Genomic DNA, 21,904 nt, shown 5'->3' with positions numbered 1-21,904 from the left:
AAGAACCAAATAATAATAATAATAATCTTTATAGCTGGCACATAGTAGATTAACGAAAGAGGCCATTTGCTTGCCAATATTGAATAACAAAGAAATACACAATATAGTAACAATGTATCAATTTGTCTTGTTGGCTAGGCTGCTAGATTAACTGAGATGTTACTAGACTTTTTGAAGACCTTGGATTGAGATCCTCTCTCTTCCCAGTTCCCTCTCGTAACATTTTTTCACATTTTCACTTTTTAATCTTTACATTTTTTTACTCTTCTTTAACTTTTTTTTCTTCAATAATTAAGATTGAAAGTTTTTTTTTTTTTTTTCAATTTCAACCACAGAAAGGTATCTAAATCCGAAAACCTTGACTTGTTGTTATTGCTTATATGGACAGTTTAAATGATGCCATTATTTTTATCTAACTTGTCGTTGTCTTTCAATTGTTTTGGTATCTAATGATGTCCTGAAAACCAAATAATTTTCCAATGAAAAAGGAAAAATGCATGGCTCTACTATGATTGGAAGCTGTCCATGGCATGCACGTGGAAATGTTTCTTCTATCAAATGAGAAAAAGAGGTCTTGTTATAATCAGTACTGAGGATAACAGTTTATCTAGATAAAAGTAGCTTTGTCTTCCCTGGCCAAATTCTTCACGGCATTGGATAGTGGAGGCAAAATTATTGAGTTTAAAAATTATCAATGACGATTACATAGTCCCTCTCTTGATAAACTTATTGACAAGGTGGCTGGGAGCATGAAAAACGTGGAAACAATTATAATGCCGAGTAGGATGAAAATGAGCCTATGTTCTTAATTTACAGATTTCAACTCTGCTACATGGTTTTGAAAACTTGAGAAATTAATTGGAAATGTAAATAACACACCACAAAGCAAATGAATGGATCGATATGTGAAATAGAGCTGGAAGATTTTTTTTTTTTTTTTTTTTTTTTTTTTTTTGACTTCTCAAACGATATGTATAAGCATTTTTTGTTTGGAAACATCTTATCTAGTCCTTTTTTTTTTTAATTTTTTATATTTCTTTATATTTTATATATATATTTTTTATTGAAATATTACAAATAAAAGGTAAAAGATAAATAGAATAATGAACTGTAGACAAGTTGATAAGAGTGACCTGTTGGACTCTATCCTTGAGCATGTCCAACTTGCATAGGAAAAAAATATCTTCTTTATCTGCCACGTCCATTTTGTGGCCTAGCATGCATCTTGTAGGCACGACTTCATCTTCACAGCACTTTGATTAGGGCTTAAGCATTCGTTTGGATATCGTTGAAAATTGAAAATACTGTAGTAAAATAATTTTTAAATGTGTGAATAGTGCCATGAGACTTATTTTTAATAAAAGTTTTGTTAAAAATGAGATTTGTGGATCCTGTGAACAGTATATGAGACCCACTATAAAAGCACTGAAATGCGTTTCTCAATGGAAGAAGAAAAAAAAAAAAAGGAAAAAAAAAGAAGAAAAACGTGAAACACAGACGCACTGCGTTTCATTAGTATCCAAACGGATACTACGTACTTCTACCCAATTACAAATATTCCCCAAAGAAATCAATGACTTAACAATATGTTATTTACTTTTTATTTATTTTTATTTTTTTGTAGATTGGAAAGGGCGTTAATTGATTTACTCTCTTTACATGAATGAGACAATATTGTGTCTGTCTCTACGTACAAGATCCTCCTTATTATAGGTCAACTTCTAGATGAAAAGTCTTCCAATAACATTCTTAAGATTTTCAAAGTATAACGAGCCCAAGACACCTAACGATATGTTTGGAACAAAGGATATTTTGAGAAGAAGAGAGTAGAAGGAAATGTGACCAAAATGTACTTAATTACAGTTCAAGTGATTTGCTTTTATCCTTTGTTTGTTTGTTTGTTTGTTTTTTTTTTTAATTTATATTTTTGAGAAGTAAATTTTTTGTGCTCTTTGGAATTATTTTGCATATATCAATATACAATCATTTACACAAAGCTCAAAGCTCCGATATAATAGTTAGGACTTCAAGATTTAGGTCATATTAAAAACCAAAATTGAAGGAAAGATTGATGCTAGTCATAATATGAAACTAAATCATTATGTAAACAAGAATTTTTTTTTTTTTTTTTTTGGCACTAGAGCTTTTTATTTGATAAATCAGTAAGAATTACACTAGAGCAGCTGTTGTGTTTTTTGGCATTATAAAAAAGAAAAGTTCTTTGATAAATCAAGATTTTGTTCTTTTACTTCTCACTTGATTTTTCTAAAAATATCGGAAAACAACTGGCTAGGCCGCTATGTTAACTAAAACATAACTAGACTTTTCCAAGACGAATTGAGATCAAGTGCAATATCTCTGATGTAATAGTATTGGATGGTTGAGATTGAGAGTTAAAAAATTTACTTTCAATCTCAACTATTGAATAAAAAATTTTATAAAAAAAAAAAAGTTGAAGAAAAGTTAAAAAATAGAAGTGAAAAATTAATGTGAGAAGAAGTGGGGTAATTGCATCTGTATCGGATCCAAATCCTTCAAAGACCTTAACATCCTTGAGCATTACCTCAAAGGGAAAGGTTTTGCTGCATATATTGTTAAATACAAAGTTATGTGGCCAAAAAAAAAAAACAAAACAAAACAAACAAATGTCTAAAGTTCACCTGAACATGCCTAATATAGGAATATTTTTAGATGCCCGGATGCCAATGTTAGAGCACTAGCATTGAAAAATGCTATCCTATACTATTATACCATCCCAAAAAGTCACTTTATTACTTATACCATCCCATTTTACAATACCTCCCACATCCTAAAACTCTATTCTTATTAAAATATTATTCTTTAATCTTTTTTTATTATTTCTTTTTAACCAATTTTTTTTTTTTCAGTTCTACTTTCCTAGGCTTTCCAACCGTTTCTTTTTTTTTTTTTCCTCTGCCTCCCTCAACACCAGCTCCTCTCACAGAACCACACAGACCCATCACCGATCAACCCACCACCGATCAACCCACAACCCAACCACTACCCAAACACGACCCAAACCCCGGACCCAACCACCACCCACAACCCCTTTAAGCACCGGTCATAGCCAGAAAAAAAAACCAGCATCACAACAGAACCATCACGCACAAACACACGCACAAACACAACCATCAAACCTTAAACAGAGCAACAAACACACATAATCCAAATATCCGCCGGCGATTCGATTAACTGATTCCGGCAACATGTACAAATGAGTTTCTCTAAAATCCCACCGGAACAAAAATCCCAATTAAAAAAAAAAAAAATTAAACCAGCATCACAACAGAACCCGATCTCCACTCCGATCTCCAATCTCCGATCTCCGTGACCCACGCCGTGACCAATTAGCCATACCCACAACCCACTTCAGCTCACTCCGATCTCCGACTCCGCGACCCATGCCGTGACCCGCGCCGTGACCCACTTCAGCCACTCCGATCTTCGATCTCTGTGACCCACGCCATGACCCACTCCGATCTCCGTGACCCACAACTCACCTCAGCCATACCCACCACTTCCTTTAAGCACCGGTCACAGCCAAAAAAACAAAGCAGATGAGAAAGAGATGATGATGTTTGGGTTTGAAAGAGGAAAGAGCAGAGAGATTGAAGAGAGCGGAGAGAGCAGATGATGTTTGGGTTTGGAAGAGGAAAGAGCAGAGAGAATGTGAAGAGAGCGGAGAAAGAGAGAGGAAGAGGAAAGAGCAGAGCAGAGAGAATGTGAAGAGAGCGGAGAAAGAGAGAGTGAAGAGAGAGAAATCGGTGGATTAAAATATATATATTTTTTATACCATTGTGCTACAGTACAATTCTAAAGATAGAATTGTACTGTAGCACTATTGTAAAAATTTTTACAATAGTTGTGTTTAGCATCCTTTGATGCAGCACATTTTAAGCCATAAAATGCTAAAAAAGGCTTAGATATAGCATTAGCATTTTTCAATGCTAATAGGTGTTACTATTGTTGATCTACACGGTTTTAACTTTTAATGACGTCAGCGTTTTATTCCGCTTGTTGTTGTGTTTTTATTGGTCTGAACTACCTAATGATGTCAACAAGCTGACGTCGTAGACCGGGCCTAATAATTTTCCAATGAGAAAGGAAAATGTGTGGGTCTGTTTAATCAGTGAGGATCCAAACTCCAAACTTGGGGTTTTAGGGCTTTATTGTTTTCAAAAAAAAAAAAAAAAAAAACTCGGGGTTTTATCATTAAATTTTTGGAAAATACTAAGGACACAAAATAAACTTCACAATTTTTATCACAACTTGACATATGGCAAGTTGTAAATAGTGAAGGTGTGAATCCATCATTTTACCTTCGCTACCCACAACTTGCCACGTAGTGAGTTGTTACAAAAATTATGAAATTTTTAGCATCCCTAGCATTGTTCTAATTTTTTGGGCCAGAACGTGCATAATAAAACAGGAGTAGTGACAAAAAAAAAAAAAAAAAAAACAAAGAGTTTCTCATAAGCCCTTTTATCTATTATCCCTTTTTAATTCTTACTTAATGGTATTATTTAATACGTCTAGCTAGAGAATAATATATTGCTAAAAAGGAAAAGTTAATAGATGTCTTGAGGGTATTTGTTTATAAAATATTTTTATAAATTTTATATAGGGAAAAAAATTAAATAAATCTTTTCACAACTTTATATATTCTCATGCATGCATCTTCCTAGTTTAGCATTTGGATAAAAACTACTGTACATACTCTATCATTAACTCATTTTTTAAATTGAAACCGTGTTTTCAACTCATGATTTCAGTTCAAAAAATGGGTGTGTATCCGTGTGTGTAACATGGTGTATAATAAATACTACCCTTTATCTTTTGAGTGATGTTTATTACACACATTTTAATCCACACAGTTTTGCATGCACGCCCCAAATAACAGAACTCGTATTGCAGTGGAGATCATTTTTTCGTAGCTTTGCAGCGAAGGAGGTCCCTATATCACGGTGGCTTGTAGTGATGGCCATGCTAGTTGTAGACGGCAGAGGAAACGACACTCATGGGCTATGGCTTGCTAGTGATTTCCATAGATTTAAAGAGAGAGAAATTGGTTGGTCAACAACAAAATAGAAAGAAAGAGTATTGAGATTGGTAGGGTTGGTGGGGAAATTAATTGGGATGACATGTTCTACTTTGCTACTAGCTAAGATTAAAAAAAAAATATATATATATATATATCAATATATTGATAAATTGTCACACTGTGGCCAAGCAACCATTTTTTTTTTACAGTCAAATATAAGCACGAAACAGTGAAAGACTATCTAATAGATGACCAACTAAATTAATATTTGTAGATTTTTTTAGAAGGAAATATATAAAGTTAAATATATAATTATAAATTATTAAATTACTAAATAATTATTATAATGTCATCTGTTCAATCATCTGTTCGATCCGATTGAACTAAAAAACTAGGAATCACTCATTTTTTTTCAATTTTTTGATCAATCAATCTGATTTTTAAAACCATTGATAAAAGTATAGAAAGACTTAAGAGAAAATAATGAGGTATCTTTTAAAACTTTTGATTAGATAGTAAGTTTAATATATATTGTTTTAAGTCATATAAAAAGTGACACCTCATTATCCTGTTAAACACAAATTAAAAAACTAACAGAAGTTAATGGGGAGATTAATAGCACTTATTTTTTAAACTTTAGGGACTAATAACACTTTTAAATTTTAGAAACCAATATTATAGTTTCGCATTTTTTTTTTCTGAAAAATAGTCTTATCAAGTCAATACCAATAGTCTCTTAGCAAGTCAATACATAAGATTCCTTTTTTTTGGTAAACCAGTATGCTTTGCAATTATTGTTCTTTTGCTTTTTGAAAATTCTAAAGTTTCTAACCTTATAATGTGGGTCTTTTCTCTTTTCAATTATTAGTGGCAAATGCCAAATGGTGATATGGGGACTACATGAAGAGGACTAGACAAGACGATGGCTACCAAATATAATTTAGTAAAAAAAAATGGGTACCAAATATAAAGATAACCACGGTTCTCAGAACCGTGAGGTCTGACCGCGGTTCGCACGGATCCTTTTTTTTTTTTTTTTTTTCTATAGAACGGTTATTGAAACTTAAAGAGCCGCAAAAATGAACGGTTCAAGATTTTTTCGATCGGACCGTACGGTCCGGTCCGGGTATCAAAACTATGAAGATAACTAGATAAAAGCCACTTTTAACTGTTTTTCTATCATTTTTTTTCCTGAGAAACTAGATAGTGGAGGCAAAGTTATTAATTTAATTGACCTTACAGGTCATCTGCCCATTGCCAAATTATAAAAAATTATCAATGAATAGGATCACATGGTCCCTCTCTTAATAAACTTATCGACAAGATGGCTGGAGCCTGAAAAACGTGGAACCAATTAGAATGCCCACTAGGATGAAAATGAGCCTATTTTCTTTGCAGATTATAACTTTGCTACATGGTTTTCAAAACTTGAGAAATTAATTGGAAATGTAAACATCAACAACAAAACAAACATTGGGTTGATATGTGAAATAGGGCTGGGAGATTTTTTTTTAATCTTTTCCTTTTGACCACTCGAGTGATATGTGAAAACATTTTTTGTTTGGGAACAATTTATCTAACTTTTTGTTAAAAATACTATAGATAAAAGATAAAATATTAAGAAAAAAGAAAAAAGAAAAGTAAAGTGGGACTCGCAATGTGAAAAAAGATGGAAAAAAAAAGGCGTAAATATACTTTTGGTCCCTACATTTTGGGTCATTTCTCGATTTAGTCCTTAAATTGATTTTGCTCCTAGGTCAGTCTCTGAAATCATAAAATTGATTCTATTTTAGTCCCTGCCGTCAACCCACTAACAGAAAAATCCTACGTGGCTAACAGAGGGCAAAGTGGCATGTTAAATGCTGATGTGGCTAATAATTTAATAATAAAAATACCACGCCAGCATCTATGTCAGCATTTAAATTAATAAAAAATGCCAGGTCAGAACAAATTAAAAATTAAAATTAATCTAATTAAAATATTTTAAAAAACAAATATCTGAATTGTTAAAAGTTATTAAATTATTATCAGTTTCTAAATTAAAAAATAATAATTTATCAGTTTTAATCAAATAAAAAAGTGGAAAAACAAAATTAAAAATAAAATCAATTAAGATTTGTGTTCATCTTGATCATGAACACATAAGAACAACCCAGAATATTCAAACACAAGAACAAAAGAATAGAAACTCATAATATTCCAAAATTTGTATCCAAATTCTTCCACAAAAATCAATTATATATTCAACCAAAATTATTATCCAAAACCATCTCTTTCCCAAATACCCATCAAAATTCTCAATATAGCATAATGGAGGAGAGGTAGAGATGTGGCTTCGCCGTGGGAACTGACCTGGGCTTCACAACACCCACTACCTAAGGTTTCGCCGTTAGAAACAATCTGGGCTTCACCGTGAGGACCGATCTGGGCATTGCACCTGAGGCTTCGCCATGGGGACCATCACAACAACATAGCCAGCACAACCACCGATCCTTCGCAACCACCACCACCACCTGTCTAGGATTTCTTAGCAACACAACACACCCATAAATCCATAACCCACAAATCCAAACCAACCCACCACCCCAAACCGATCCTTCGCAACCACCACCACCACCGGTCTTGGGTTTCACTGCAGCACAACACACCCATAAATCCACAACCCATGAATCCAAACCAACCCACCACCCCAAACCGATCCTTCGCCTCCATTGATCCATAAAACTCCATGGTCGAGCTTGAGAACTTTAATCCATAAAACCCCATTTCAAAGCATTCAATCGGTTGGGAGAGTTTATCAAAAAAAAAAAAAAAGAATTGGTTGGGGGAGAAAGATCAAAGAGAGGGAGAATGTGAATTAGCAGAGAGAGAGAGAAGAGAGTGAGAAGAATGAAAATAACTTTAATAATTTAACTTTTTTAATTTTAATTTAGAAACTTATAATAATTTAATAACTTTTAACAATTCAGATATTTGTTTTTAATTGTTTTATTTAATATTTTAATTAGATTAATGTTAATTTTTAATTTGTTCTGACCTGGCATTTTTTATTAATTTAAATGCTGACATGGATGCTGACTTGGTATTTTTATTATTAAATTATTAGCCACGTTAGCATTTAACATGCCACTTATGCCATCTGTTAGCCACGTAGGATTTTTTTGTTAGTGGGTTGACTGTAGAGACCAAAATAGAATTGATTTTCTAATTTCAGGGACTGACCTAGGAGCAAAATTAGTTTAGAGACTAAATCAAAAAATGTCCAAAAATGTAGGGACGAAAATTTTATTTATGCAAAAAAAAAAGAAGAAGAAAAGAATGAGACAATCAAATAATAGCTTTTTGACCAAAAACAATACTTGGCCTTTTTTTTTTTTTTTTTTTAATACCAAAAGCAGGACCTAGTCTCGTGAAGAATTAGGTAAAAATAAGATTCTTTGCTGTGTGTAAAATGCATCTTGCAGGCGTGACTTCGTTTTCACAGCACTTTGATTAGGGCTCAAGTACTTCTACCCAATTACAAATAATCTACAAAATTATATAAAAATTCAATAGAAATTACAAGAAAATTTGCATGGAACTAAGCCAACAAAAAACAACAATCTAACAACATGTTATTTTGTTCTCATATTTGTTGAGATTGGAAAGGACATTGGTTTACTCTCTTTACATGAATGAGACAGTGCCTCATGTTTCTAGGTATAAGACCCTCCTTATAGGCCAACTTCTAGATGAAGTTTTCCAATAACACTCTTTAAGATTTTCGAAGTACAAAGAACCCAAGAAACCTAAGGATATAATTGGATTGGAGGTAAATGTGAGGAGAGGAGAGTAGAAGGAATAAATGTAACCAAAATTTACTTGATTAGAGTTCCAATGATTTTCTTTTATCTTTTGTTGTCATTTATATATATTTTTGAGAATGAAGTAAATTTGTTCTCTTTGGAATTATTGACTTGTTGCCAAGTAGTTATGTACTAACTTTCTATACTTAAATTTCCAAACAATGGTTTTAGAGTCGAACGTAATTCAAATTGGTTCCTGCACTATTACAGATTTATCAATATAGTAGATGAACATATGACTGAGTTTTAAACTCCATTTATCAATATACAATCATTTACATAAGGCTCCAAGCTCCAAATAAGTAGTTGATTTAGGTTATATTAAAAATCAAAATTGAAGGGAAGATTGATACTAATCATAATGATACTAAATCGTTATGTGAATAAAATACATACATATATATATATATATATATATTGCACTAGAGCTTTTTATTTGAGAAATTAATCAGTAAAAAACTAAAAATCACACCAGAGCAGCAGCTGGTGTTTTTTCGGCACCATGCAAAAGAAAAGTTCTTTGTCCACCAATTGAGGGCTCTAGCTGTTTTTTTTTTTTTTGGTCAAGAGAACTTAAAGCTTATATTTTTCACTTGATTTTTCGAATTTTAAATTCACGTGGGCTCAAAAAATATTTGAAAAACAACTGGCAAGGCTGCTACATTTTGGATTGAGATCCTCTCTCATCCCTCTCACAACATTTTTTTTTTTCTTTCACGTTTTTTACTTTTTTTTTTAATTCTTTTTTATTCAATTGTTAAGATTGAAAGTGGCTTTTACAACTTTCAATCTTAGCGGGCTTGTTTGGTAAGGTTGTTTGTACAATAGTTTTTAGTGTTTAAACACTGAAAATTGTGGCCCTCCAAAAAAATATCATGTTTGATAAGAGTGTTTTTTTAGGAGTGTTTGAGTTATGTTTATCATTTTAGGGTATTTAAACACTGAATTTAGAAAACTCCTCTTATTAGTGTTCAGTTTTCAAATAACATTGTGTACGTTTTTAGACCCCTTAACACAAGTTGTTTAATCTAGTTATTTAGCCAAGTGATTACTTAGATAAATTATTCAGTTCTAGATTAACACAATAATATCATATTATGCAAATAATGCAGAAATATAAAAAATACCACGATATGATGACTCAGGAAAACCTAATCGGTAAAAAACCTGGGAAGGATTTAACCTAGCTATTTTCAAAGTAAAAACAGATCCACTATGAAAGAATTGAAGTTTTTACAATTGAACTTAGACCATTAACATCCTACTGCTACTTCGAATAGAAAACTTACTACCACAACCATGTGATAATTCTGTGTCTACGAATTACTTCTTTTTTTAATCCACAGCAACCATAAGTTCTCCTACTTGTGACTTTGAGAATCTACTCAAAAGTTTCGGATCTTCTTTAAAGTTCTTTATGCAGCAACTGAAGAGATCATCAAGTTCTTGACACAAATCTTGATCTTGACAACTCTATGTGTGTATAAAAAGGTAAACACTTCTAAATCTCACAACAGATTCAACACACAACTCTTCAAAGACTTCTTAAACATAGTTAGGGTTTTTCCTTTTATACTTGAAGTAAAACACTTAACCCTACACGTCATATGGGCTTAGACTGAATTGGAATTTTTGCAGAAAATTAAATCTGCACGATATTCGATTGATCGAGCCTTGCAGATTTTGTCCAATAAATCCTGCAATCACTTGATTCTAATTTTACATTAAATTACACGTCATATGGGCTTAGGCTGAATTGGAATTTCTGTAGAAAATTAAATTTGCACGAAATTCGATCGATCGATTCTAATTTTTTATTGATCGAGCCTTGCAGATTTTGTCTAATAAATCCTGCAATTACTCGATTCCAATTTTACATTAAATCACACTTTGAGCAAGCTTAAACTTAAACTCTATATTTTGATTATGGTTTGCCAACATGATACATATTAAAGTTCTAATACATTAGTTCCTAAAATCTTAGAACCTAACACATTGTTCAATAGCATTTTGGTAAATATTTTAAAAACGTAAGTCCCACTAATTAAACTACACATCATCACTAATTAAACTAATTTTTACAACATTTTGAACAACAATACCAACCCTAAAGACCTTGACGCCCTTTAGAATCTTTAGATGTTATTGCTGATCTGAATAGTTTAAATGATATGACATTATTTTTATCTAACTTCTTGTTGTCTTTCAATTATTTTGGACTGATATCTTAAAAACTGTAAGTCTCTCTAATTAGACTATACATCATCACTTAAAAAAAAAAAAAAAAACACACGTATACCAAATACACTAATTTTTTTTAATTTTTTTTTTTTTAACTTTTGAAAAGCAGTTATTAAAAATATAATACCAAATACATTTTTTACCATATGAATACTTTTTTTTTTTTTTTTTGAAATCGGAACCAATATCATTAATTTAGAAAAGAAGAATCCAAATACAAAGCATCCATAGCAGGTGGAGGATCCTCCTCCAGCCAAACAATTTCATTGTCAAGTAATTTACCAAACCTAGCCAAAGAATGAGCAACACCATTAGCACTACGCCTAATACAATTATAAGAGATGGACCTGAAACCTGCAGCCAAACACCAGATGTCTTCGTAGATTAAGCCAAGTCGTGATAGGTTTGGTTGGGCCTGAGTAATCATCTTTATCACCAAAGCATTATCGCCTTCCAGTACTATCTCTGTGAAGCCTGCATCAATGGCAAACTCAAGCGCTTTACGGCACGCCATCACTTCCACCTCCTCACTGTCACGCACAGCTCCTCCCCATATCGCTAAAGCAGCCATGACGTGACCCTTTTCATTCCTAATCACTGCCCCATAACCCGATGCAGCACCCTCATCAAAACAAGCACTGTCGAAGTTCAGCTTGAAAAACGTTTCTAGTAGAGGCTGCCATGTCTGCTGTACTGGACCATGATTCGGGATAGGCACATGCAAAGAGTCTTGTGCAGCCGTATACTCCTTCAAATAGTCAACTGCACGTTGGGCTGATCTTGAGGGATGCTGGAAAACCCCTCCATGAATAACCGTATTCCACTGGTGCCATATCAGCCAACAAGTAATCCAGAACAGATTCCATTCCTCCTCGGAAAGCTTCACCAGAAGACCTGTGACCAATTGCAAAAAATCGTTCTGTGCTGTACCAGATTTTTGAAGTCCACCCAAGCTCCCAGCCCAAACATCTTGCGCCGCCCCATAACTCCAAAGAACATGCAAAACCTTTTCAATTTCTTGATGACAGAGACAACAACGTGCATTCTCCATCACCCTTCTTTGAATAAGATTATCTTGTGTGGGCAGAATATTAAGACAAGCCCTCCATGAAAAAATCTTTATCTTGCTTGGAACAGCTACTTTCCACAGACGTGACCAAAGGAACCCAAGTGCTCTGTGCTCTGAAGACTTCCCAGCATTTAACTCATCCTTCCTTAATTGTTTTGCCACAAAATACCCAGACCGGATAGTATATCTGCCTCTTTTTGTAAAAGACCAAACCAGCCCATCCTGAGCAACCCGCCTACTTAAAGGTACTTGAAGTATCGCTTCCGCATCAAATTGGTGAAAAATGGCCATTATTCTTTCTCTATCCCACTGATGAGTCTGCCAATCAACTAAATCAGATACTTTCCATTCCCAAATTTCCTCCTCTAGTTGAAACAATATTTTTTTTGTTGGATGGTTTGGTAGCCAGCAATCTTTAAGCACACGAATTGAAGCCCCATTTCCTACTCTCCAAAAACACCCTTTCTTCAATATTGGTTGAGCCGCTAACAAACTTTTCCAAACATAAGAGCTATGTTGGCAATCTGTAGCATCAAGAAAATCACATCGCGGAAAATATTTGGCTTTAAAACAACTGTACAACAAAGAGCCTTTATCCTGTAATAACCTCCAACCCTGTTTTGCTAGCATAGCTAAATTAAATGATTTTAAATCTCTGAAGCCCATTCCGCCCTCTTTCATTGGCTGCGTTAAAAAACTCCAACTTTTCCAGTGAATTTTCCTTTCCTCCCCAACATGGCCCCACCAATATCTAGCACACATAGAGTCCAACTCATCACATAATTTCCCCGACAACTGAAACACCGCTATGGTATACGTGGGAATGGATTGAGTCACTGCTTTTATAAGAACTTCCTTGCCAGCCTTAGAAAGCATTTTTCCCCTTCCAACCCTGCAATTTCCTCCAAACCCTCTCCTTCAGGAAAGCAAAAGTCTCATATTTTCTTCGTCCTATCAAAGTAGGCAGCCCCAGATAATTATCAAACCTCGCCACTTCCTTAACCTTTAATTTGTCAATGATCCATGTTTTCTGCTCCACAGACACATTACTACTGAAATAAGCAGAGGACTTCTCAAGATTTATACATTGGCCCGAGGCTTCAACATACAACTGTAGGGTATTAGACACCACTTGCACTTCATCTTTATTAGCTTGACAAAAAATCAAAGAATCATCAGCAAAGAGCAAATTAGAGATAGACGACGCACTTCGACATAAAGCCACCCCATGTAGTTGTCCTTCAAGCTCTTTTCTAGCAAGAAGTGAAGTAAAGCTTTCAGCACATAACAGAAACAGATAAGGGGATAGCGGGTCTCCTTGACGAATACCCCGAGAAGGAGTGATATTCCCATAAGCTTTCCCATTTATTCGGACAGAAAAGGAGGGTGTAGTGACACAACTCATGACCCTATCAACCCAAATCTCTGGAAACCCCAATGTAAGCATCATGCCTTTAAGGAAACCCCACTCCACCCTATCATAGGCCTTACTTACATCCAGTTTAAGAGCTAATGCCCCCTTCTTCCCCTTCTTTCGACTATGCATGGCATGCAATGTCTCATAGGCAACCAGCACATTATCAGTGATAAGGCGTCCAGGTACAAGAGCACTCTGAGTAGGGGAAATTAACTGTGGCAAAATTGGTTTCAACCTGTTCGCCAAAACCTTAGAAATAATTTTATAAATCATGTTGCAAAGGCTAATAGGTCTGAAATCTGCCATTTTCTCCGGTTTCTTAACTTTAGGAATTAAAACTATATGAGTATAGTTAATATCAGGTACCATATGACCAGTATGTAAAAAATCTGACATAGCCTCAGTCACCTCAGGACCAACAATATGCCAAAATTTTTGATAGAAAAGGGCATTCATACCATCGGGTCCAGGAGCCTTTGTTGGTCCCATCTAAAACAACGCTGTTCTAACTTCCTCACCGCTGTACGACCTGGATAGCACCTCCAACATATCAGCAAACATCCTCCAGTGAACCGCATCAAGGCATTCCTCCATTTTGTCACAAGTACCTGCTTTAAAAATATTCATGAAATATTTAGAAGCTACCTCTGCTACATCATCCACCTCTTCCACCCAATTCCCATCAGCATTCTTTATTCCCTCAATAAAATTCCTACGCCTTCGTTGAGAAGCCTTGGAGTGAAAAAATTTAGTATTCCTGTCTCCATACTTTAACCATGACATCCTGGATCTTTGACGCCAAAAAACCTCTTGCTTTAATAATAAATCATCCAAATGTTTACTCAGTAAAAGAAATTCATTCCTGCTTTCTTCAGTCATTTCGCTAGTATTCAAAAGCTCCAGCTTCTTCTGTAATCTTTTAATCTCCTCTGTTTCAGGTTTAGTTTTAGAAGAACCCCATGCATGCAACTCAGCCCCACAACTTTGGATTTGGTCCCTCAAACCACTCAACCCCAAGCTACCATGCCCTCCTTTTGTCCACGCCTCCAAAACGGCCTCCTCACAATCATCCCACATCAACCAACACTCCTTAAACTTGAAACCACTACCCCCCCTACCCCTTACCCGCCTATCATTCATGGTTGTTAATAAAATACAAATGTGATCAGAAGCATGGCTAAATAAATGGGAAACCAAACTTGCAGGGAACTTTTCAAACCAGCTTTCATTAGTCGTAGCTCTATCCAACCTTTGCTTTGTATGAGCTGAACCTGGCCGTCTGTTTGTCCATGTGAACTTATGCCCAGTGAAACCGAAATCTTTCAACTCACAATTGTCCAAAGCAACTTGAAAATCCTCCATCTGATTAAAGTAAGGCGCATTCACACTCTGTTTCTCCAAAGCATGAAGTATTGCATTGAAATCCCTAATGCAACACCAAGGACCCCCAATTAAAGTCTTTAAATGAGATAAAAGTGCCCATGACTTCCTCTTTTCATTCGCTTCAGGCCACCCATAAAATCCAGTCAAATGCCACACAAAACCATCAGATTCCACCACTTCAGCCAAAATATGATTGTCAGTAAAATTAACCACATCCAAATTCACTTCCTCCTTCCACATCAAGGCCAAACCTCCACCTGAATTTGGCTTTTTCACTATCAACTTATTTTTAAAAGGCACGTCACCACAATGTTGCTCAGAACCACTTCGATCTAACCTTGTTTCCATTAAGAAACAAATATCAGGAGCTTGTTCCCTCACTAATTTGTGAAGGCTTTGAACTGTCCAAAGGTTCCCAAGCTCTTGGCAATTCCAACTTAAAATCTTCATTGCTCTCGGCAAGGGTGTTGCAACACCCCCGCCGCTTCAACAATTTCAAAATCATCCCAACCTTTTACTTTCTTCTCTGTATGCTCATCACTTTTGTCATGCATATCCAGCTGCATTCCTTGACTGCCTCTCTTTCCCAAGATAGTCTTTGCCCCTTCTTTGAATAAATCCACAGGGCCAAACTTCATACGTGTAAGCCTTGTCCACCTACTTTGTTTCTCCATTCTTTGAGGCCCACTAGCTTTAATCTGCTACCTATTTCCTTAAGCATCAACTTGGTCCATAAGCCCCTTAATATCAAGTTGGTTCGTAGGCCCAAAGAAATCCCCAAGCCCCTCCGTACTTGGGCTTTGATCATCACCCCCATACGTAGGCCCAACCATCCCTTCCAGCTCCATGATCTCCGTAAGCTTCTCTCCATGAATCACAGAATTTGGCAGCGAACTTTCTGGAAGAATCCCGTGTTTCCCGGCCAAACCAGCATCTAGTTGTGTCATGCGAACCCTACCACCAGCGACCCCACCGCCGCCATCATCCTCATCCGGTGCCTTACCACTCCCCTGTTGTGAACTGACCGGCTCACTCTCCGTCGCACGTTCAGTTTCGTCCCGATACCGTCCTCGACTATTTGGTGATCGTGCTCTGCTCCCAGTAGCCTTCATCCAGTCCCCATATTGACAATCTGCCTCCTCGCCATTCTTAGTTGCACCAAAATGTTGGGCACAATGTCGAAGGTCATGCCCAAGCAAGCCACAGTAATGGAAAAACAGAGCAAGACGCTTATATTTGAAAGTAAGCCAATACTTCTGCCCATTCGAATCTACTAAAAAGGCCCCTCTTCGAAGAGGTTTCGATAACGAAAGAGCAACCTTTACGCGCATGCAAAAGTTTGGGATGTCCTGCTGCCGTCGCTTTTCCACATCCTCCACAACACCTAGCCGTCCACCCACTGCCTCGGCCATTGACGGAGAAGCCATGTCAAACGGCGCCCCCATATTTGCACCCAAAGGGAGGCTGTCTCAAACCTCACGTTGGTAGCAGTCATCCCTGGTTTCCACTGAACCAGTAATAACACTTGGTTATCAAAGGTCCATGGCCCTCCTTTTAGAACCCTATTCATGTCAAACTCCGAATTAAACTTGAACTGGAAGAGATTTGCCCCAACCTCTACCACCTGTACCCGATTCTCCAAACCCCAAGCCCTTTTAATGGTTCCTTGAGCAGCCCTTTTATTAGAAGACCTACATGTGAGGAACTTCCCCAGCAAACTTTGAGAGCAACTTTCAATCTCCGCTATCCGTCCTTCATCTGATATAGGAATAACCTCTTCCTCGTCAGTAGTCAGCTTCATGTTTTCCAAAATACTACTCACATCGTCCTCCATGATTCAAAAGTAGATGGCACAGGGAAAAAAAAAATAAAGAAAAAATCAAACCCTTAGAGGAACTAAGGGAGGGAGAACCTCGTACGGGAACGAGAGGAAGCGCTCCTACCCTAGAGGAGAGACCCTTATTCCACAAGTTTGTTGTAAACGAGATTTCTTGTGTTTAGATTGCTTCACTACCATATGAATACTTTAAATACATATTTTCATAACACTTTTTAAATTATAATTTTCACAATATTTTGATCAACAATACTCAATCTGAAGACCTTGACGCCCTTTAGATGTTACTGCTGATCTGAACAGTTCAAATGATATGACATTATTTTTATCTAACTTCTTGTCGTCTTTCAATTATTTTGGACTGATAATCTATAATTTAAACGATGTCAGCATGATAATGTCAGTTTGCTAACGTTGAAATCCGGACCTAATAATTTTTTCCAATGAAAAAGGAAAACATGGCTCTACTATGATTGGAAGCTGTCCATGGCATGCACGGGGAAATGTTTCTTCTACCAAACTCGGTGTTATCCAGACAAAAGAACCTCAGGGCTTTATTAATTATTAATTTTCTGGGCCAGAAACGCAGAATAAAACGTGTATAATAGAAAAAAAAAGTGTATAATTTACACAATTTTATCTGAAAATAACTTATATTAGTTTATATATAATTGTATAAATTTATAATAATATTATTTATTTTGCATTTAATTATTTATTTATTTTTATTCTTATGTATTTAAAGGACGAAGGAAGAGAGTAGATGTTGGTTGTTGTATGTGAAAAAAAAAATAATTAAAAAAATTAATATTTTAATAAAATGTAATATAAAATAAATAATTTGATGTGTGATATTTTGAAAAGTAAGTATATATATAAAAAAATAATAATAAATTCTTATACTAAAATAGACAAAGAATTTTACATGAGCTGATATAAATACTCTATCAGCCAAGAAAAACTATAAATAAAAAAAAGAAAAAAAACAAAGAAAGTTTTATATATGGCCTGCCCGAGTTGGGATTTTTGTCCAGTGCACTACCCTTTATCTATTTCACTTTTTAATCCTTATTTAATGGTATCATTTAATATGTGTAGCTAGAGAATAATATGATGCTAAAAGGTACACAAGCTCGAAAGAAGTAATGAAACTATGGACCATTAATATTTCTTACGCAATGATAATTCTTTTCATTAAAGACATAATAAAAATATCATTTTATTTATTTTTATTTCTTCCCAAATACCATTAATCTAAGTTAATAGCAAGTTAAAAATAATTAGAACTATATTGACGGCTTGAAAAAAAAATCATTTTCCATATGGATATTTTTTGTAAGTGAGTTGACGTTAGAGACTAATTTGACAGTAAATTAAAAATAACAATGATCAAATTAATTATCGGAAAAAAATGAGAACCAAATTAAAAGTGACATCAAAATATAAGGACCAAATAATAATTTTATCTAAGTTAAGATGTTAACAAAAAATAGCTAATCCAAGTTCCAAATGCACTATTCATATTAATTTGCATATACCTTATGCGTTTGGAAATTGTTGAATATATATATATATATATTGTTGTTCTTTAGTTTTTGTATTTTTGCCAATAATATTTTTTTAGCTTTTTAAAAATAAACTATTTTTTTCTAACATATTTAACATACCGTGCAAGGTTGTCAAAATCGGGATCCTATATAGGATCGTGGGAGGTAGGTAGGATCATGGATCGTAGGATTGGATCGTGGATCGTGAGATTCAACATTATTTGAGAAAAAAATAAAAATAAACATTGGTATGTTAAATAATCATCTAAATTATACATTCATTGACATAATTATCATACATCACTACATTCATTTGTAAGCATTATTTAAAAATGCCAAAAATCTCAAAAGGTGATACTTTATTAGAATATTTTTTATTTGAGTCTAACTAACACTCTCTTTACATTAGAGTTGAAAAACCTTGGTCTATTGGGATTTTATTTTTAATTTGGATCCAACTGAGCCTTTTGTCCAGTTAAAAAAGATCACAAGAAATCAAGGTCGTTTGAGATCGTCAAAATCGTACGATCCTACCGATCCTGAACGATCGTAAAGATCCTTGAAAGATTTAGATCGTTTTGGGTAGATGGAATCGTAAAATCGTAGAATCGTGAGATCCATATTGAGATTTTGACAACCATGATACCGTGTCATGCTTACTTTGACATATCCTTCAAAAGGACATACCCAGTGGAAATTATATAAGCTTGATCAAACTTTACAATCCCAAGAAACTTTTTTGATAATCACAATCCCAAGTAATTTAATTGAACTTTTAGTGATTTGTTTAATAAGTAATGTTGAGAATACCAACTTTAAAAAGGAAATGTCAACAGATTTTGTGACGAATTGTAGTATAAAATTGTAATAAAATTGATGTTTTTAGCATTACTGTTTATTTATATCTAAATGTTTAAGCATGTTATGTATGTAGCAGGGAAGACAATTCCGTACCATACTGGCAGGAAACACTACTGATTCGTACCGCCCAAAATACCGGGGTATTTCGGCTCATTTTGGCAGTTCCGGCGAATTCCGGTGTGTTTCGGCAGTAAACTTATTCCGGGCCGGTACAAGATGAATGAGGTTTTTTTTTTTTTTTTTTTTTTTCCTGAGTATTTTTGGTACTTACATATCTTTATCTTTGGAGTGTTGGATGACCATGATAGTCCAAATTTCAGCTTGCTGGATCATCCCTCACTTCTTCTGCCTCCTTTCAAGTTTCAACAGACCAGACGGTTCAGGTGGACTATCCTTTCACTTCTTGTTTTCATTTCAGCGAGCAACTCCCTATTTTCTCTACATCCTTGAAAGACACAGTCCATTTTATTTTAAAATAAGACAAGTTTTTATTTTTCGGTCAAAAGGGTGGAATTATTGGGACATGCACCTCAACAGAGCTTACTTTTTGTTTTTCTTCAAGGCATCGGATGGATCATGTGCATTTACTGTGTACCATCAAGTTTTGACACTTGGTGTGGCACTCGTGAAGTAGCCAAGAACACCACTAGATGCTTCTTTCCTGTCTTCCACATTTTTGTCTTCATTTTTCTTTCTTGTCTTTTGCATGTCTGCCTTCACTTAGTATAAGAATATAATTTCTTTTCTTATTTTACATATTTAATTTCCCAAAAACACCTACAACATATTATATATTTTACACATTTAATTAAGATATCAATTTTCTTATTTTTTTTAATTATGTATCTTTCTTCGCCCGTAATAATTACTATTTACTTTTTTTTCTTACATCCTCAAAATATGTAAAAAAAAAAAGAATTAAAAACTAAATATAAATTAAATAATATCAATTTTACGATTATACTTACTGTGGGGAGGGTGAATTTTTGGCTTAATGAGCTAAAGTTTTGTCTTTTTCATTTTTTTTAATTATTATTATTATTATTATTATATAAGCGCTAATGCAAGTCATCTTCTTATGTCACTCCATACCTCATCAACCACCAAACAGTCTAAACTTTTCCTCTTATGTCAGTCTCTTACCTCTACTGGTCATTATAATAATATATTTTCTATCAAACTAGTTTCTTTTACAACACTGTTTCCATACAATGTCCTTCTCTTACTGTTCAATTTTTTATTTTTTTTTATTTTTTATTTTTTCCCCACAAATGCGTTTCTTTTGGTTATAAATTGTTGGCCTTTACATGTCTCAGACTTCAATTATGGTTTACTCCGAAATGGGCTTGCTCAAGCTTTCATTGGTGGTTTTACTTTGCTCGGTTTTTTCTCTTTTGAGTTTCATAGCACTCTGTGATGCCTCAGAGCTCACTGTGAAGTTCTTGAAGACTCCCCAAGCATTCTCAAATCTCAGCTCAACCACATTCGTCTTTGAAGTACTTGTGGACGGGAGTAGAGCTTGCACCAATTGTAATATCACTTGCAAGGTACGTATAAGCTCTAGTGATACTTTGAGCTAGTTTTACTTGGCTTTTGTTTTGGATGCTCTGCTCTCTCACTTTCTCTATCACTAGTTTATATGTTTCATGGTACTTAACTTTTTTTTTTTTTTTGATAAGTTGGTTTGATAAGTTGGTACTTAACTTAATTAATGTAAGGGAGTTGGTTGATTTCAGAGAGTGATTAGCACTTCTTTACACTCTGTAAGGATGTAATGAGCTTAAATTTTCGCTTAGAGTTTAGACTAATCAAGAAAAACTATTTGGAATTCAGTTTATTCATATGTACATACTTTTGTATTTTACTTTAGTTGATAAGATTATTATAACGAATGATTACTCATATTCTTCCTGGTGCCAGGCTAAATTATTGCAATATTTTTTATTTGTTGCTTTGTGTGTGTGCTTTGCTTTCCAACTCAATGGTAAGTGGGAAGCGAAGAAGCTGCATCATGGTTTGATATGTTGGGAAAACTTTGGTTTTTCTCTTAATGTTCATTTGGCTTGTTCCGCAAAATAATAGGTTAATTAACTTGTTGGTGCAGCTGGACGATGGCTCTGGCAGCATTATTGCTTCTGAATGTGAAAATGGGACGGTTTTGTGTGAAGGCTTGCAGGATGGAAATCATAAATTTGAGGTTTGCCCCAACGGATCTCAAGGAGTTGGCTGCAGTAGCTATAACTGGACTGTCGGTTAAGAACCTTCCTTTCTTCCTTTTATTCTTTTTCTAATTGTTACTATATTTTCATCAATTACCACTCAACTTCAAATAAGACCTTCTTGCTTGAAAGTCTTCAACAGTTATGTCTATGAAGAAATGTTTCCCCTCCCATGAGCTTATATTGTGTTCTTCTTTAGTACCCAATTTCTAATTTAACAAAACCCATCTACTCAATTTTAAATTTTTTGTGAACTGCATGTATTTTACCTTTCTATTCTTATTCTGAAGACTTAAACACGCCCCCACATTGAAGGTTAGTTTGAGACTTTATGATGTAACAATCCAGTTTAGCTTTTCTTGCATTCATGCTGAGTTATACTTTGTCCGTACACTTAGCTGATTCATTTTATACCTTTATTTT

General features: G+C 34.7%; 1 protein-coding gene across 1 annotated transcript; it reads left to right on the top strand.

Moving 5' to 3' along the window:
• The first annotated feature begins 20,543 nt into the window (after window positions 1-20,543).
• On the top strand, window positions 20,544-21,835 carry LOC115966017. The gene is made up of 3 exons (XM_031085349.1): window positions 20,544-20,809; window positions 21,367-21,514; window positions 21,772-21,835. The coding sequence occupies exons 1-3, from the start codon at window positions 20,570-20,572 to the stop codon at window positions 21,792-21,794; spliced, it is 411 nt and encodes a 136-aa protein (XP_030941209.1). The 5' UTR covers window positions 20,544-20,569; the 3' UTR covers window positions 21,795-21,835.
• Window positions 21,836-21,904: the final 69 nt, after the last annotated feature.

Source organism: Quercus lobata, chromosome 10, assembly GCF_001633185.2.
Source record: "Quercus lobata isolate SW786 chromosome 10, ValleyOak3.0 Primary Assembly, whole genome shotgun sequence".
In the NCBI taxonomy this organism is placed as follows: Eukaryota; Viridiplantae; Streptophyta; class Magnoliopsida; order Fagales; family Fagaceae; genus Quercus; species Quercus lobata.
This window is presented reverse-complemented; position numbering and strand designations above follow the sequence as displayed.

Coding starts and splice junctions, on each gene's coding strand:
- LOC115966017 (XM_031085349.1), top strand. CDS start 20,570: ATGTCTCAGACTTCAATTATGGTTTACTCCGAAATGGGCTTGCTCAAG. Junction 20,810..21,366: donor ATTGTAATATCACTTGCAAG/GTACGTATAAGC, acceptor TTGTTGGTGCAG/CTGGACGATGGCTCTGGCAG. Junction 21,515..21,771: donor TAGCTATAACTGGACTGTCG/GTTAAGAACCTT, acceptor CTTATTCTGAAG/ACTTAAACACGCCCCCACAT.